The sequence below is a fragment of the Asterias amurensis genome, chromosome 11 (assembly GCF_032118995.1).
Source record: "Asterias amurensis chromosome 11, ASM3211899v1".
NCBI lineage: Eukaryota > Metazoa > Echinodermata > Asteroidea > Forcipulatida > Asteriidae > Asterias > Asterias amurensis.
In genome coordinates this window covers 14,000,413-14,019,672 of record NC_092658.1, presented here as the reverse complement: position 1 = coordinate 14,019,672, position 19,260 = coordinate 14,000,413, and the positions used below count along the sequence as shown (strand labels likewise).

At 38.1% G+C, this 19,260-nt stretch overlaps 2 protein-coding genes and 1 non-coding gene across 4 annotated transcripts in view; 2 read left to right on the top strand and 1 right to left on the bottom strand.

Moving 5' to 3' along the window:
* Positions 1-287: 287 nt before the first annotated feature.
* On the bottom strand, positions 288-360 carry Trnav-aac (transfer RNA valine (anticodon AAC)). The gene has a single exon. It is a non-coding gene; the product is annotated as a tRNA-Val (tRNA).
* Positions 361-2,210: 1,850 nt separating this feature from the next.
* Positions 2,211-4,401, top strand: LOC139943685 (uncharacterized). The gene is made up of 3 exons (XM_071940430.1): positions 2,211-2,261; positions 2,624-2,788; positions 3,389-4,401. The coding sequence occupies exons 1-3, from the start codon at positions 2,225-2,227 to the stop codon at positions 3,694-3,696; spliced, it is 510 nt and encodes a 169-aa protein (XP_071796531.1). The 5' UTR covers positions 2,211-2,224; the 3' UTR covers positions 3,697-4,401.
* Positions 4,402-5,242: 841 nt separating this feature from the next.
* LOC139943667 (xylosyltransferase 1-like) overlaps positions 5,243-19,260 on the top strand; it is a 68,103-nt gene continuing 54,085 nt past the window's right edge. For both annotated transcript variants that reach the window (XM_071940402.1, XM_071940401.1), the window contains exons 1-2: positions 5,243-5,791; positions 16,426-16,485. In XM_071940402.1, coding sequence (XP_071796503.1) covers positions 5,549-5,791; positions 16,426-16,485 — 303 coding nt within the window. In that variant the 5' untranslated portion in view covers positions 5,243-5,548. The remainder of the gene's footprint in view (positions 5,792-16,425; positions 16,486-19,260) is intronic.

Genomic DNA, 19,260 nt, shown 5'->3' with positions numbered 1-19,260 from the left:
TTCCAAAAAGCAGAATTATCCATTGCCTTTAAACTTCACATATGAAAGATTATTTTATTGTACACGACTAAATTATTTTATATAAGATTAAAACAATAGAACGATTCCATCAACCAATATATTACCTTTAAACTACACATTATTAATAAATTTATTTTAAAGATTGATTCCGCCTGGGCTCGACATACCCACCCACAAATCCACAGGAAGAAAAAAACATCGCCCCTAAACTGCATTAAATGAACTTTAAACGACCAACGTGGTTTTGCTAAAATAAATACCACAGTTGATTCCGCCCGGGCTCGAACCGGGGACCTTCTGCGTGTTAGGCAGACGTGATAACCACTACACTACGGAATCGGTTGAGGTAAAAGGTGTCTAAATTTAACAAGTGGAAAAGATTATATCTCGTAATCGTTATCGAAGCGGTGGCACGGGAATTATAGCCAAGCACCTAATGCAAACAATGCTCAGATACCATTTATCAAGTATACGCACTCCATGCAATTGTACTTTATGATGACATTCTTGCATTCTCTTCTAAAATCCAGAGCAGAGTCGATGTTATACATGGACATTGGTTATACATGGAAATTGGTTTAGTCCACAATGTTCAATCCACACTTTTGCTATTGACATTTTGAAATTTGTTTTGGTCCTAAAAGTGAAATCCAAATTAATTTTTTTTTGTGCTAGTACAAATAGTTTGGAAATTTGGGTTGGCAAAAAGTAAATTCAAAATTTCTGCTAGCAGAAAATGAAGATTTTGAAAAATGGTTATACGTGAAAGTAAATTCTCATTTTCTACTATTATATCAACAAATTTGATCATTGCGTTGTCCACTGTCGGTCCTCCATAGATACCTATATAAAAAGATGCTAGCCTTTTTTTAATGCAAATTCAATGGACAATGCGCAAGATATCGAACACGACCCGGAGGCCTTTTCACAAAACAAAATTCAGCCTTTCGGATTAAAATTTCCTTTATGGTCATTTCTTAACTAATTGGATCCAGGAAGTCACGTGACAGACGCTGATAATGAAATTCCTTTGTCATGATAAACTCGCTGGTCGTTAAGGATCAAGCAAGAGCACGATTACCACTGGTGCTTAATTGATACTTCAAAATGGATGAAGGAACACAATGTAAGAAGATTTCAGTTAATAGGATTTTCTTCTTTTACGACATAAATAGGTTAGGCCAATGAAAAATTATACCCAGTTTCTCCTCGGCATTGGAATAAAATAAATATCTTACTTTTTGTTCTTAATTAAACAATTTAAACTCTGAAACTACTTTTTAAATTTGTTGTAAAAATGTTGATATTGATATATAGAAAGTATCATCTTTTTTTTATTTTCCGTATGAGACCTTATTGTGCTTTTGCAAGGAACGTAAGCGTTCATTGTTGAATGCAACAAAATCAAGATTGTCGTTTATAGGCAATCCTAACTCTAACTAAAAACGTTACCTCATATTAACACAAACAAAATTTTATAAAGAAAGTGGTCTTTACTCCTAACCAGAGGGAAAAGGTTTTTATGGTTTTACATTTCCGTTTTAGTTACCATAGAAACAAGCAAAGCGGTATAGCTAACCCGTAAAGCAGCTTGACGGTGCTGCATATAAAAGCATTTTGTTGGTGTTGCGTATAATTTGATTTGGTTACGATTTGCAACGATGTCCTACTTCGTTAACAACCCGATTTTGCCACTGGTTTTGGCGGGAATCTTACAACTGTTTCTCTCTGTCAAAGGAGACATGTGTGGGACAATGACTCTAGCCAAGGCTGATAATGACTACACGTCACTCATACAGAAAACAATCGCCAATTTCGAATCAACTTGCCGAAAGGGTAGGCCTATCCTCAAGCAGGGTGAGTTTTGTGGAGCGTTTTTCGTCAAAACTTCCACAACGTTTGGCTTACATGATCAAAAGCACAAACATATAGAAGAAAGCCCATGATCTTCCACAAAACTACTTATCCGATTTACAGTGGGTATAGGCTTCAGGACAAGTTCTTTAGGAACAAAAGAAAGAGTTGTAATTAGAAAGTATCCAAAGGTTTTGCGAAGTCTAATACAGAAAACTAAACACATTGTGTTACTGCAATTGTTGGTTTTATTTCAGCTATTGATGAGTGTGTGACGGATGTTCATACTTGTGACGTCATGAGACACGAGACATGCGTCGATACTCCAGGTAGCTTTGCCTGTGTCTGTATGGTGGGATATCAACGTGCTGGCCAGTCTTGTGAAGGTAAGGTTAACTATTTGCAAAAAACGGCTCTCTATCTTCTTATGCAAAATACACTTTGAAATACTCATTCCATGAACAAAACCAAACAGCCGAAAACGGGAACCAAGGGGGTGTTCGGGTTACACATACTTACGGCAGTGCCCTTGAGATTTTTTTTTTCTTCAACTTGGACCCCACAACGGAATACTTTGTTCAACTTAGACCACACAAGGGAATTATTTGTTCAACTTGTTCAACTTGGAACCCACAAGAAATTTCTTTTGAAAGGGGAATAATATAGAACATATAGCAAGACCCCGAACAGGATGTGTGCTTGTTCTTTTGTGAATTATTAAAGTAGGGTGTTTATTTTTTTCTTCCAGCTTGTCATTTCTCTACTGTGCCTAGCGACCCATACAGCTACACGTTTATTCTGGAGCCCCAGATATCGCCTTTTAAGTTGAGCTTCAGCGTTGAAGCTTACGGTTCCAGCGCCATGGTAGGACTGTCGGAGGATGGGACGGATCAGTTAGTCATTATTGAGATACGTAAGTCCGGAACTAAGAGTTTTCTTGTTGGGGACCAGTAGTTTATAGTTCTCAATTCTAAACATTTGTTTTACCGCTATTTATTATTATCAATATAAACCACAAGGGAAACTGACTGGGTAAATTTTGAAATGAGCTTAAAGGAACACGTTGCCTTGGATCGGACGAGTTGGTCTATAAAAAGCGTTTGAAGACGTTTGTTATGAAATGCATATGGTTAGAAAGATGTTTTAAAAGTAGAATATAATGATCCACACAAGTATCTCTCAAAATTGCACGGTTTTCCTTTTACGTCGCGAACTAACACGGTCGGCCATTTATGGGAGTCAAAAATTTGACTCCCATAAATGGCCGACCGTGTTTGTCGACGAGGTAAAAAGAAAACCACGCAATTTCGAGGCATATTTGTGTAGATCATTGTATTCTACTTTTACAACATCTTTCTACTACCCATATGCATTTTATAACAAACGGTTACAGAACGCTTTTCAAAGACCAACTCGACCGATCCAAGGCAACGTGTTCCTTTAAGGGTTGAACAAAGAATTGACTAGAGTGGAGTATTTATTATTAATACTATTATTTTATTTCTTTGTTAAGTTTTTGGCTATCAATCGGAACGGAAGAAGATAGCTGTTAGAGCCTGTATGCCGCAACACTGCGGGGATAGCGGCAGGGAATTTGCTATGTACGAAGATACATCACCGGTAATTATCAAAGGTGAATACCGCCCATTCTGGATTCACTACGCTGAGGGCGTCGTCACTGCCGGCAAGGGAGATGAACAGCAGAGTCTCGTGGAATGGGACGCTGGTGACCATCACGGTCGCGTACCAACTCAATTACACATCGGCATATCTACGTGGGAGACAGGGTATGGCGAGTGGGATTTCTGTAATAGCATTTAATTTACTTTCACAAGTTCGTGACGTCCTTTATATTGGTATCCTTCGGGGTTTAGTTTGTAAAACCCTCCATCTTGAAAACAAGCCTTTAAGCGAGCCTTGGTTACGTTTCGGTCAGAACAACACGTAACAAATATGTTGCGATAACGTAACCCTCCTGCCGACGGCAGGAGGTACGTTGTCGCAACTACAAGTAACATCGTTACTCTGCAGCACAACATGTAACCGAAGTCATGAACAACTGATGACCCAGACTCAATAGGGGTCGCAAACCAAACCGTTTGTGGCAAACTGAATCAAAGAGTGAAATGTCCGCATTCAACGATAGACCACGCAAGGATTGTAAATAAATAAATGTAAGTTTTATTATACAGCTATCTAACTATTTTGATTTACCTTTGTGTAAAAAAGCACGAGTTGACGCTTTGTTTTGAAAAAATAAAAACGCACTTTGTAACTTTCATGTATTTCCCTCCAGCTCTGGCGTAAATGGAACTGTGCGGAAAAGATGGAGTCCCAACTCTTTTAACGCGATTTGTTGAGTTTCATGATTTTTTTGTTCATGTATTTTTTGGAAAATACGATAGTAGAAGTTTTTAAGAAGTCATACTTTGGCCTGGGTCCAATTTCACAAGTTTGTTTAAACAGAAAATACTGCGTAACAAATTTCTTTGCTAAGCAAAAAATGAGTCGGGCACCAGCGGCCATAACAATGCAAATTTAATGTAATTTGGGCTGATAACCTGTTTCTGCTAAGCAATATTATTCTGTGCTTAGCAAGTGTTTGTGCTTAGCAAGTGTCTGTGACTTGGTTCATTGAAGTTAGCTTTTACTGAGAATAAATTTTGCATTTTGTGTGTATTGATAAAGAAATAAATGCCTCACAATGTAGCAAAATAAACAAAGTAAACTTGCAAGATGTCTTCTCAATTGAGTTAATTCCAATTCAGTCTACGTCTTGCAATGCTAATGCATGACTACAGAACCCCAAAACAAAACTTTAGATCTAGTGACGTCATGAGACTTTCTGTGACGCAGATGGAAGCAAATATTTCCAAGAGTGATAACTCTGAGCATAATGTACAGATGACCATGAATTTACCACATCAAGTGATTAACCTGCTTGTTCACTTTGATATGAAACTTTAAAGAATCTGGAAAAATGAAAAGGCCGCAATATTGACATTGATTTTTTGAGTTCTGTACTCTGCTCTGATGCCGTCCCCTCCCCCCTGATCAAAAGCATAGGATACTACAATAAAACAATGTTTACTGTATTTAAAATGAGCTGTGAACGATCGGAATTGTCAGTAATTCCCTTTTCCTTTTTGGTGGCTGGTTTGCATGATGCTGGTAGGGGTCGATTGATAAAAAGAACTCCCATCACACACACCGCCAAGCTCGAGGAAGGCAAAGTTGTAATTTCGAAAAGGATAATTCCAGACCTCTAAAACAACACAGCGCCCTCAATTTTGAAGTTGAGCAAGTCGACATAACCCGGAAGTGAAAAGCCACGTCGCTATTGTGTTTTTCACAAGCGAGCAGACAACCTACGTGTGCGCACTTTATGCCATGGCGAACTTAGAACTTTCTTTACAAATACAAGCTTGCGGGTTAATAATGTAGCAATAAACATTGCCCGCTTGTGTGTACGTGCCGCAGTGTTTGAAAAGCTATTGTCATGAGTGCTTGGAAGTAGTTTATTCTTTATTACCCGCACAATAATGTGTTGAGTTTGCACTTTGCCGACAACACCGCCGTTCTGTGTGCATGTCATGATGTTGTCTGCAACTTTGTTGATTTGAACGCTTACTGCAGACCCCCGCACACGTGAAAAAAACACCGACGGAGCAACATGGCGGTGAACAGCGTACATATCCACCGGTCTTCACGGCTCTGTTATCGGTACCGCAGGGCAGTCTACGTGGCTACTTTCATTATTACCGTCCAGCTCGTTGCTGCTTGGACAATCTTCTTCGCTTTGGAGAATGCCGAGGAAAGAGGTAGACGGGACGAGATGGTTTGGTCGGCGGACCGGGAGCTTGGAGGACGACCTGGAGGGAAGTTGAGTGGCGCTCTGCTGAAAGATACTCGGCAGGTAAGTTTTGTTAAGGGTTAGAACTTGCCTACATCAAGCTTGAAGTTTAAATTTTGAAAGGGCAAGGGGCATCAAGTCACTTTCTCCTTGACCTTGGTTAAATAAGGGCTTAATATATTGTATTCTTACTTAGTCCATGGCATGGAGGTACTTAACTTAGTCATTGTTATTTGGAACATTTCAAGAGGCACCAAGGAGGAGTAGGATGGGCAAGCGAAGAGGCAGTTACATCTAGGAAATAGGCCTATCAAGGCTGCATAAATAATTCCTGCATTCCTACATCCATTTACATAATAAAAGTAATAAGTAATTTTTTCAAATTATCTGGCTTTCCTTCAATTTTGAGGGAGTTGAGACTAATGTAACACTAACTATTACACCTCAGTACCTAGCCCCACTTGTTTGGCCAAGGATAGCTGAATCCTTGGCCACACAAGTGGGGCTACTCAGTTCCCTAAGTTTTGTTTATGATAGCACTTATGTGTCTGATCTGCACTACACCAACAATCAAACACCCTGTAGCTTAATAACATCCTCACTTTTAAGGCAGTGGAAACTATTGGTAATTACTCAAAATAATTATTAGCATATAACCTAACTTGGTAATGAGTAATGGGGAACTGTTGATAGTATAAAACATTGTAAGAAACGGCTCCCTCTGAAGTAGCGTAGTTTTCGAGAAAGAAGTAATTTTCCACGAATTTGACTTCGAGACTGCACAATTAGAACTTGAGGTCTCGAAATCAAGCATCTGAAAGTGCACAACTTCGTGTGACAAAGTTTTTTTTCTTTTTCTTTTATTATTATCTCTCAACTTCGACGACCAATTGAGCTGAAGTTTTCACATTTTGTAGTTTTGTGCATGTTGGGATACATGAAGTGAGAAGACTGGTCTTTGACAATTACCAATAGTGTCCAGAGTAAGGATCCTGCCTAGTTGTAAACAGAAATGTAAGCGTAACAATACCAGTAAAGTCATACATTATAAAATAAGATATATCTTTTGTTAACTCATTTTTTTTAGGAAATGGCTTTTATATTATAATATAAAGCCAATATTTTGGGGCTATTTTACTGGAATTTTTTGTTGACATCAGTCTTATCCTAGTCGCCATAGCTGACCCGCCCCCCCCCCCCCCCACCACCAATGCCCAAAATGCTAAATTTACAAAGTACAAGGAAGTCGTACCACTTGGCATGGGAAAATGGTTCTTTAAGTCTTATAAGATCACTTCTCTACTCCTAAAGCTATGACTATGGGGTTTGTTCAGCTTTTGATAGCGGAACAAACCTCTGTACCGTTCTAGGAGTATGCTTTTTAAAAACAATTTTTCCTCCATGCTTAAACACATCTAGTTGCGATTTATTGTAACCCTCCTCCTGCCATTGGGTGGAGGGTTACGTTATTACAACTAAAACACATCATCCTAATCCCTACATTCTTTAATTACTGTATGATGATTGGGTTTACCATGGGTTTACCATGATTATTTCAACCAGATGATGTTTAGAAAATGACAACTAAAAAGCCTAGTAAAACTACATTCAAAAACATAGTGGTTTGCCAGTTTGAGTTTGGGACAAACACTTCCTTACTTGCTTGACTCCACCAGGAATTTTATGTAGTAACTATCCAGATCCAGATCCCGCTAAATCACTACCATGAAAAGCTCATTAAAAAGTCACCACACAAAAACATTACTGAAGCAGTAGGCCTACAGCTATAAAGTAGCCCACCTGTTCCATTGTACGCACTCAGCAATGGATTTTGAAATCTGTTTTGTGTAGTTTTCTCTCACAAATGGAGTTTTTTTAACAGTTGTATGGATAGCGTCTAGGCCAGTAAAACTTTGTTTTATTCAACGAGGCAAGTTGGAAGGAGAGCATTGTGTGTATGATAATGAACCAAAACTGTAAGCAAAGCTGTTCTAGAGAAAGGGTTACCTCTAGGGTAACATTTTAACTATGTTGCCAAAAGCCCAATGCAAAGGTCATACTGAATCCACAAGAACTTTACTGTTGGTTGTCGGTTGTTGGAATGACAAATCTGCAACAAACCAATACATGTACATGTATGTGCTTGCCTTAAAGGAACACGTTGCCTTGAATCGGACGGGTTGGTCGATAAATGAGCGTTTGTAACCGTTTTTTATAAAATGCATATGGTTGGATAGATGTTTTAAAAGTAGAATACAATTATCCACACAAGTTTGTCTCGAAATTGCGTGGTTTTCCTTTTACAGCGCGAACTTACTCGGTCGGCCATTTATGGGGGTCAAAAATTTGACTCCCATAAATGGCCGCCCGTGTTAGTCGACGAGGTAAAAGGAAAACCGTGCAATTTCGAGGCATGTTTGTGTGGATCATTGTATTCTACTTTTACAACATCATGTGCATTTTATAAAAAACAGTTACAAATGCTTTTCTAAGACCAACTCGTCCGATCCAAGGCAACGTGTTCCTTTAACTGAAGTGTGTTCTTAGATTTCCTTTAAATGAAATATAACAAAGCCTCAACTCGAGCAATGAGCTTTTAGTGTAGATGTGTGTGTGCTTATTTGTTGGGGTGTCAAATTTATAACAAATTATTGACATTTTGCAGTTACTTTGCACTTACTGTGACCTAATAAGATAATAAGTGTCCTGGGGCCATGTGGACCGACTTAACACTTTCAGATGCAAGTTGTCTACGTCATGGATCACAACATTTAAACCCTGCAGCAAAAGAATGTTCAGCAGACTTTCAGATATGCAGAGACAAATTACTTAATGCAGGTTGTATCATTCTCAAGCATGGTATGCCAACGTAATGACAGGAGTTGCCCTCCTTGCTCTAGACCCTCCCAAATGTCATCTGAAATACACATGTTTCTGTCTTGTGCAAAGTATTGCTTTCATAATATCGTTTCATGCCCTGAAGTTTGTTCTTGAAAGGGCACAGCAATTTTTCTCCCTTAGTGGGTAAAGGGCATAACATTTCTATGTCAGAGGAACATTGAAATGTATATCATGGAACTTTTCAAAGGGCACAACAGCAAAAAGATAGGACACCAAAGCAATTGCTTTGGGTTGCAAGTATTTTTTTAGGCCTTTGTTTTACCAACTAAGACTGTGATGGTTCCACATTTGTAATCACGTTTACATCGTTTTAGTTCAATAATCATTAAGCAATAGGAGCGTCAGATGAGATGTCTGGTTCTGTAGCTGAAACTTTTTTCCAGTTAATAATTAGGACATCAATATGATATTTCATTGTTTGTTACCCTTATAAAACCAATGTGCATAAAAAGCATGGTGTACTTTCTTGAGTTCTGTGAGAAAAAAATCCAAAGGCAAATCACTAGGATTCAAACCCTTGACCTTTGCATGGCTAGACTCTAGCCATAGCAAGTTGGACCTACTGTTTTTCCTCCCCCCCTTTTCCCCCATTCAATCTTTGGGGTGCATTCGTTGGCCTTGAACTTCCCTGTTGATTGGGGCACAGCAATTTGCCTCCGCTAAGGAGCACCTCAGTGAGGGAAAATGTACGTTTGTTGGAACCTTGCAGGGTGCACCACAGCAAAGGCACAGGGCACCACTGCAAGTGCCATGGGCTATTATTTTGAGACCTGGGCCCAATTTCATAGAGCTGCTAAGCGCAAAAAATTGCTAAGCATGAAATTTCTTCCTTGATAAAAAACAGGATAACCAGCCAGATTTCCACGTGATTTTCAGGATAAGCAAACAACAGCTGAATACCAGTTACAAGCAATATGCAACAAATGGAAATTTAGTCGATAATCCTGTTTTTATGAAGGAAGAAATTTCATGCTAAGCACATTTTGGTGCTTAGCAGCTCTATGAATTTGGGCCCTGTATACATACATGTAGCTAGTCAAGTAAGTTATGTCCCAATGTGATCTTGTTTTGTGTAATGAAGAAAGTATAGACAGTAGAAAAGATTGCAACACATTTTATTCAACACATTTAGCATTATTAAACACACTCAGTGTCTTATCTTGTGATACAAACATAAACAAGGTTCAATATTTCCCTGCTCTAGATTTTTTAGACAAGTCATTAAAAGCTTGTCAGATTTAATGAACCGTTTTTTTTTAAATTTTCCTTTTTTACACTGAAATGTAAAGTTTGGTTCTGAAGAGTGCCTGCAGCTCTTCTCAATAAATAAGGGAGGGAAATTTGTACAGGTACTACCCCTACTCGTATTTCTTAAAATGAAGGGCTAGATGTCACTGTAACGAGCCTGTTGTCTGTGCTTGGGTCATCATATTGTCATTGGATCCTGGCCTAGATCTGAAGATTAGTCGTCTGAATTATTCTTTTTTCTGGCAAGAAACTACATGTACACTTAAAATCTGGTAGTGAAAGTACACTTTGTTTGTTTGTGAGGAAAAATGCTGCATGTAGGTCAGATTTTATGGCTGATTTGGGCCGAAATTTTTGTGTTGAATGAAAAACTGCCAATTGAAATACATGTAGTGGTTAAATTGAAACTTAAAAAACGCCTAAAAATGCTTTGCCACACAAACACAAAACAGATCAAAAAAATTAACTCTAGTCTTAACTCTAGTCACACTAGGGCTTTTGTTCCGTGTTGGTATTTTCATGAATTCTTAACTAAACTTCCCCCTGGATAAAGTGCTCTATCCGGTTCGACACCATGCATAATGTGATACAGTCCACTTTACACAAATCACATTCGTGTCCAACATAGATTTTTGTAGTGCGAAAAGGCCTACAGTTAGAGTTATGTTGCTCTTATGGGCTGTTAATAACTAGCCAATGAGAAAAAAAGACACAATGAGCACCAAACGGTCATGTAAGAACCAACATTCATGTACAAGATCAACTTTCCAAGTCTAGCGTCATTTCCTCACCAAGCTGGTAAACATTAGTAAATGACTCACAGTATGTGGCTGTGTGTGTGGGTACCGGGTGAGGACAGACTTGGCCCCCATACAAGGAAAGTAATTTGAGTTTAAATTAGACGTATTAGGTGTCTCAGTCATCAAGTACTCCCTCTAGTCACTCACACTGATTGGGTCCGACCATGGTCCGACCTGTACTTTCTCCAAATTGAAGACATGATCATTGATACGGTGAATGAGGTAATTTGGCTGTGAATCTTGCTTAGTTGCTAAAAGGAACATTACAGAATTGGTTCTTGCAAACGAAACAGTATAGTTGGAATGACACTGCACTAGATTTGCAAAGGTCGTGGGTTACAATCCCACTCAAGTTATGTGCCTGTGATTTTTGTGTGTGCAGAGTTCGGGAAAGTACTGAGTATACAGGGCTCACACATAAAACCAACATGAATGTTCTTTATCCGCAAATTTAACAAATTAGTTGCTGGTAGTGTATTAAGCACTGTAATCCACCATACAAAAACTCACCAACCTGTAGAAGTTTGAGATCGATCAACTATCTGGGTCACGAGAAAATAATGAAAAACCGGGTACACATTTTGCATGACATCGATTTGAAAAAAGAAAGAATAAAACACAAACTGAGCGATAAACTCCAAACGAGAAATTAGTTTAATTTATTTCTCATCAAATACACTATATGACCTTTCAGACAGAAATATTTCAACTCTCGTCATCATGTGTATGTTTTATGTAAATCTGTGATCTTAGATGGTTTTTTTCTTACCAATTCTGAAATGATGGACTTTTTATCCAAAAAGGAAATGATTGCTGGGGAAATGGTGAGAATTTACATCTCAAATTTCCAGCATGACGATTGATTGTAAATGGTACATTGTGTGCAGTCATTAATGTTCAATCAGTTTGTCAGTTTATATTGCAAAGCTAATGATGTCAGTTTCCATATTGGAATTAAAAGGAAAGGATGCAATGGAGACCATAACTTCTTGTTGCTCTGGGTTTATGGTTTTTCTCTGTGATTTTACCTGAATTTTTATTCACAGTTGTGGAATTTGGACATGATGCAATTTTCCTCTTGTTTTTGTTTGTAGATCAACATTGCCTTATTTCCTTTCTGCCTTATTAGGCCTACATTGTACATGTCTAAGATGCACCACATGTACATACACACACCCTGTACACACACATTTTTGTACACTGTATTGTTTTAAAGTTGCATACTCTTGATTTCCTCCTGAAAATCCCCAGAATATATTTTTTTTCCCAGACTGAACCTTTTGCAGATCTTATCTCTTAAAGCATGGAGGTAGAAAAAAAGGAATCACTATTGTTTTTTCCGCTAATAATTGGGTCTCAAATGAAATGCAAGGTAATATTTTCCTCAACTAGCTGAAAATAGCTTTTTATCTAACTGTAAAAGCTTCTCATCACACAGCAGTGTAATTGCTCTCTGATGTGAATGATTAGCAACCTGTGTTCCCAATGGGCTGCCTGCCGTTGCTGCATACTTCAAAGGAGTTGAGAAAGTTTCAAGAATGTTGAAGGCACAATGAGCATGGGTAGTGGTAATAAAGAGGCAGTACCTCAAAATTAAAACAAGTCGTACTCTTTGATAACTCTACTTCTCTAGCACTGAGGATACTGTTCCCAAAAACTCATTGGCACCTGTAAACTCCAGGGGTTATAAAAAGAAGGAAATTTCTAAGATCTGGATCCAAGACTCGTTCCCACTGGACCCCGCATTGATCTCCGAAAGGGCGATCAAAGAGAAATAAGCTCCAGTGGGAACGCAAGGGCGATCAGGATCTGGCCGTACAATTTTGATCCTCCTCGGGAGTAGGATTAAAGCTGGATCTGATCGCCCTTGTGGATTAATGGGCGATCAAAAGTTTAGTGGGAATGCAAAGGGCGATCAGACCCTGCAATTTGCTAGCTTTTGAACAAACTTTCTTTCCCAAAAAGGGGATCAATGCGCAATCATCCTCAAGTGGGGACGCAACCGCGATTTCACGCCTGCAACTAATCTTGTTGCGGGATCCCCATCTCGCAATTGTGGATCCAGTGGGAACGCGGTCCAAGTTGCAGACATTTTTTGTCAGCATTGATTATCATCTCTGTCTATTATGAAAACCAGTTTAATTGTGAGCCTGTGACCTTGGCCCCGGAACTGGTGTACTTTTGTTGTGTACAGCCAGGGTGGCTGGTTGTGTCTGCAGGCTGTACACATTGTACAATGATAATGTGATTGTAACAGCATGTGACTGCACTGCCATTCTGTGGTTAACTTTACCTACCTACTGGAAATACGTCCTACCAGTGTAGTAATCAATTAACACACATGGGAGTTAAGGAAGTTTGATAGTTATAACTTTTCCCGAACTTTTCTTACAAGCTGTAAGTTTCAAAGTTTCTCATTCCCAGACATACATTTAATTGGGCATTTCAGAGTGCTTTGGTCAAACTGTAAACTTTTGGGTCCTGAATGCCCAACAGTTTTGAAAAAATCATAACAGAAACCTAAGCCTCATTTCTTCTCACTTTTTGGGGGGCCTCCCAAATATCAAGACAATTGGTGCATTAAAGGCACCAGACATTGATGGTAATTGTCAAAGACTAGTCTCCTCACTTGGTGTGTCTCAACATATATGCACAAAATAACAAACCTGTGCAAATTTGAACTCAATTGGTCATCGAAGTTGTGAGATAATAATAGAAGAAACCACCCTTGCCACACGAAGTTGTGTGCTTTCAGATGCTTGATTTCGGAACCTCAAAATCTAATTCTGAGGTCTCAAAATCAAATTTGTGGAAAATTACTTCTTTCTAAAAACTACGTTACTTCAGAGGGAGCTGTTTCTCACAATGTTTTTTTCTTTCAATAGCTCTCCATTGCTCGTTACCAAGTAAGTTTTTATGCTAAAAATTAGTTTGAGTAATTTACCAACATTGTCCAGTGCCTTTAATTCAGTCACTATTTATTATTTTGTGGGATGCACCCCTTTAGTGCACCTGTTCCTTCGATGAAAATTTTTCCACGTTTACTAGAATCATGCGATGCATAAGGTTTGATTTTTGAACTGCAGTGTCTTGTAACGGTTCTTCAGGGACCATGAATGTGTTGACATGAGTTCAGGTCATAACTTCACTTTACCCACAAGAGGCAAGTGTTGGATTTCAGACATCTGCTCACAAAAATTCAAAGTTATTACCCGTCTAAATTGAAACTGTTTTGTCTGGAGGGATGGTAGTTTTTATTACCCTCCCTTGGCCCAATTTCATAAAAAAATACATCATGTACAGGGAGCGATTTCATCCATCAATTTTGCATAGCAAAACATTTTGACTGAATTTATTTTGTGCACACTGAATTCTAATATTGAATAGCAAATTGTGATATTTGAGTAGCAACTGAAACATGTTGAGTAGCATTTTGCTCTGCTATACAAGGGTAATCGTTCACTGATGTAAGGTTATAAGTTCCATCCCGGTCCCTGGCCAGTCACTAAAATGTTGAGGCTAAAGCATGCCCATGACTCAAGATGGAAAACTCATAAATGAGGCCCATGGTTGCATACTATAAGATTTCTGTATTTCATTGATGTACCTGGGCATTATAAATTAGTGACATTGCTTGGGTGACTAGAAGTTTGTCCTTAGTGCTTGCAGGAGCCTGCACTACAACGTTCTTCTACTGGTGTAGAAAAATGAAGATGTCAGCAAAATGGTGCATTAGATTGCTTTGCTGTCCATTCATGTGTTTCTGTACAGAGATTTGGGACTCAAGATGGAAAACTCATAAATAAGGCCATGGTTGCATAATATAAGGTTTCTTTATTTCATTGATGTACGTACCTGGGCATTATTTATTGACATTGCTTGGGTGACTTGACATTTGTCCTTAGTGCTGGTACAGTAGCCTGCACTACAACCTTCCTCTACTGGTGTAGAAAAATGAAGATGTCAGCAAAATGTTGCTTAGTCTTTTACCATTAGATTGCTTTGCTGTCAATTCCTGTGTTTCTGTTCAGAGATTTGGGTCTCACTCATCACTTGCAGAAATAGTATAATATTTCGAATTCGGCTTCATGAGTTAGCCATATTGGTACTTTAAAGGGAAGGTACTTGTTTGGTAATTACTCAAAACAAATATAACTTAAAAACTGACTTGGTAACGAGCATTGGGGAGCTGTTGGTAGCATAAAACATTGTGGGAAACGACTCCCTCTGAAGTAACATAGTTTTTGAGAAAGAGATAATTTCTCACTAAAATAATAAAAGACTTCTAGCTACAAGTCTTTTTTCCTATCTGAAAGCACACAAATTTGTCCAACAAGGGTGTTTTCTCTTTCATCGTTTTCTCGCAACTCCGATGACCAATTGAGCTCAAAATTTCACTGGCTTGTTATTTTATGCTTATGATGGGATACACCAAAAGAGGACACTGGTCTTTGACAATTACCAAACGTGTACCTTCCCTTTAAAGGGAAAGTGTACCCTTGGTAATCACTCCTAAAATTAATGGCAATACAAACTTTTGGTTAGAAGCCTCATACAGCAGCTTTAAATAGACGCATTTTAAGAAATATTGAACTCAGAAGTAATGTTATTGTTAAAAAGATCAGTTTTTATTCCCCCCAAATTTGAATCTGAGAAGTGTACCATTGTAACGCTTCTCAGATTGTGTATTCAAGATGCTGTGTCAGATTTTTGGCCCCAAACATTAGAAAATAGATTTTTTGAGTGATTGGTATTTCAAAGAGTATCACCCGCTCTAAAAAAAAAAAGTTTAACTTTTACTTTTAATGTTCGGGAACCATGACAAAAATTTAAAACGTTTCTTATAAAACACATACATGTAAGAATTGGTCACGTGATATATTATCGGTATCCCGACAAAAACTATTTTTGAGCACTTTATTTCACTGCTACTAATAATTGGCGGACTTTTTCGAGCAATGGCTCAAATGAAAGCTTGTAACTTTCTTGACCCCCATCAAAATACCTATCGAATTTTAAATCAAAATTTTTGGGTCAAATCGACAAAAAATCTGACATAGCATCTTTAATAAATTATTATGGATATGATACTCTTCCTGCAGGGACATAAATATTATTCCTGGATACCCTTTTTTAAATGAAATGTGTGCAGTAGTAAAAACAATCAAACAGTTCAAAAACCAAAGGTAACCTTCGCAATAACGGGAAATAGATACATTTGCAGTGTAAACTTGACTAGTCCTGAAGGATTTCCACTTTCTTATGAAACACCACCCAAGGCCCAGTTGTCAGCTGCTTGAGCAGAAAATGCTGCATTTGCAGCTATGAAAACATGTATAGGAAACCGGTCACAACTGGCACATACATCTACATGTATTGTTAGTATTTTGGCAACTTTTTTTGTGCTTGGCTTAATTTTTTGCATTTTAATAGCATTTTATAGGGCCCTGGACTTTGGGCGTCAGGAGTGGACAATTTAAATCCTTACTGTTATAAAACCCTTTGCCCACCAATTTTTTTGACATAAACAAATCACTTAAATGCATGGATAATAATCATTCGTTTTAATAGGAGTCTGTTACAATAATTCACAGTACATGTATGTAGGTTTGTCAATTGCAACCATATAAAATGGACTTATAGTCAGTAGATTGCCCATCCACCAACTTGTTTATTTTTGGTCATTTCTCCACTTCCATCTCTCGTTCATTTACCTTTTCTATCTTTCTATCCTTTGTCATCTTGCAGAAGCAACCAATGGACAAGCTTCAGTTTGCCTCCATCAAAAACAACAACAAATACAGAGAGGTGAGTTCGAGTCATCGAAGTAAAAATATGGAATCTAAGGGTTTATCTGTTTTTGGAATAATGTGAGCTAAAAAATGGGGTCATTCTTTTGTTATGAGTGATGACCCCTATTTTTAAAACTATTTCTATTGAAAAGCCTTCTTATTATAAATGTGGTAAGTGTTTTATTTTTATTTTATATATTTAGAATGAAAGTATCTAAACAAAATGTCCATCTCTAAAACTCATCTCAAGGGGAGTTTTGTAAATTCAAATTTCGCCTAATGTGGATGGATTCAACATTCTTGATGACACCATGACAGTTTTTTTGTTAGCTGTATTCAGCTAAAACTTTCACATGTGATGTTTTTTTAAAATATAGTTTCTTGATAATTTTGCCTATAAACTATCATTATTTGACGGAAATAAATAAATCTATACCCCTATCTTCAAGGCCTGCTGAGTAGAACCAGCATGAGGAGGGGAAATTCAGGCACATGTAGCTAACTTGAACAAACACCTGGTATGAAAATATGATTTGCATTCTCAGGACGCTGTTTCTAGGAATGTGCACTTTGGGGCTCCTCTGTGATAGTTGATTTGAAAATAGTTGAACCAGTGTGTTGCCCTTAATGCAACAGTCATTTTGGGAATGTTGAGTCATTTTTACTTGCTTTCACTTTTGGTGAGGAAAAGTTCTTCCCCTTTCATAGTTGTACCTAGACTGGTACCATGTTCTTATCCCCAAGGATAATGACAGGTATTGGCTTTATACGCACACATGTATATATTAGATTTAACTGCAAATCTTCAGAGCCATGAGGGCCATGTAAAATGATGGGAGGTCAAAGTTGATTATGGACATAGGCTCAACAGCAGCTCTTCCCCTTTCATAGTTGTACCTAGACTGGTACCATGTTCTTATCCCCAAGGATAATGACAGGTATTGGCTTTATATGCACACATGTACTTAAGATTTAAGTGCGAATCATCAGAACCATGAGGGCCATGTAAAATGATGCGAGGTCAAAGTTGATTATGGACATGGGCTCAACAGCAGATGATGTTAGATGTTCAGGCTAAGTCTCACTTTATCCCATTATCCTTATATTATCCTCTTTGCTAACATGAAGGGCTCAGAAGGAGAGGGGTTGTTCGTCCCAATAACAATTGCCTAAATCACTGTGTCAGGCATTCCGAATCCAATCAAGCTCACACGTCATATGTTGAGACTAGGATTGGAGGATTTAGGTCACATGAAGGACAAAATGTTTAGGAGAATTTTCAAAATCTCATAAATATCTCTATGCTCATAAAGATTTAGTGGTCCTTGTAATCATTTATCTTGAAAATCCAGACAAATTTCCAGATAGACAGACAGACAGACAGACAGACAGGCAGACGGACAGAAAAACAAACAAGGTCACCAGTAGCTGTGTGTGACCTTTTGCAGTAGTAGTTGGCAGATGTCTGTCGGGGACGACAATGTCAAGTTTAGATGCATCTTCCTCTGATTATCAATTTGCCATGTTCCTTTGTTTCACTACCAGAAATATTTGTTGGAATTTTTCACTTAGAAAGGTTTTTTAATCAAACTGTTAATATTATAAATGTGGTTTTGTTTTGAAATGTACACTGTACATGTACATCTGTAGGATGTCAGATCAGGACATGACCTTTACCTTGACCCTTTTGGCTGAGTGGAAGTTGGTCAACTCTTGTGGCGGTTTTTGGAACTGCGAATGACCGTCAAATATATTTATAGCTTCTTGACCTTTGGATTTTTGAAAGAATTATTTGCCCATCACAAAACTGTTTAAATGATGACAATGCAAACAGACTATAGTAAAATAAATAAACATATAAAGAAATGTTACCGACATCTTGAACCTTATAAAATACATTGTAGGTTATTTTCCTAGTCAAGGAGCATTTGAAACTTCCCACGAGTCCTGCATTTTCTGGCCTGGATTCCTAACCTCTTTTTGAAACCTATTAATTAGATCCAGCCAAAATCCGACCGCAGCCAAGAATAAATTCCCTTACGCTTAATGGTTGCTAAACCACTCAGCGTACGCAAAGGCACTATTTCAATTTTAGGAACAACACTCCAGATTTCCTACGAGGTTTCATATTAACCATTGAGAACTTTTACTTCTGTCATGATTTGCCTCTTAATTAGATTATTACTCTTGGAGATTGAGAGTACGGGTGCTTGAAACAAAAATTGCCATCTGCTTTTTAAAAGTCAAGTTTTGGGGCCATAGTTGTGTTTGTTCTGAACTTCAGAAAAGTGGTTTTGTTTGCGGCAGGTTTGGGTATCTGACTCTGCAAATGTAAAATGGATGACATTTTAGAGTTTGGCAACACTGAACAAGCCATCCACTTGGAGAGAATGGAACAGTGGCAGTTGGTTGGTAGAATAAGAAAAGAACTCAGAAACAAAAGGTTTCTCTCTAAATATTTAGAACCCTTGCTCCCTCCCCCCTTAGAACCATTCCTCCCTCCCGCCCCGATAACGATAAAGGAAAACGAGAACGATTAAAATTCATGCTCTTGATTTGTTGAATGGCATGGGGGTATTCTGCTTGGAGCTGTTCAACCAATAGAATGCGTTCTCTTTGCGTCGTTATCGTTATCGTTTTCAATATCGCTGTAGTGTGGCTTGGCCTTAACTCTCTTTCCCCCAAATAAGATCAAAGAAAAATCTTTATGTTGTCATACCTAGTCGGAAAATTATACACTCTATTTGGTTTTATACACTCTATTTGGTTGGAGCAATTATAAATTACCTTC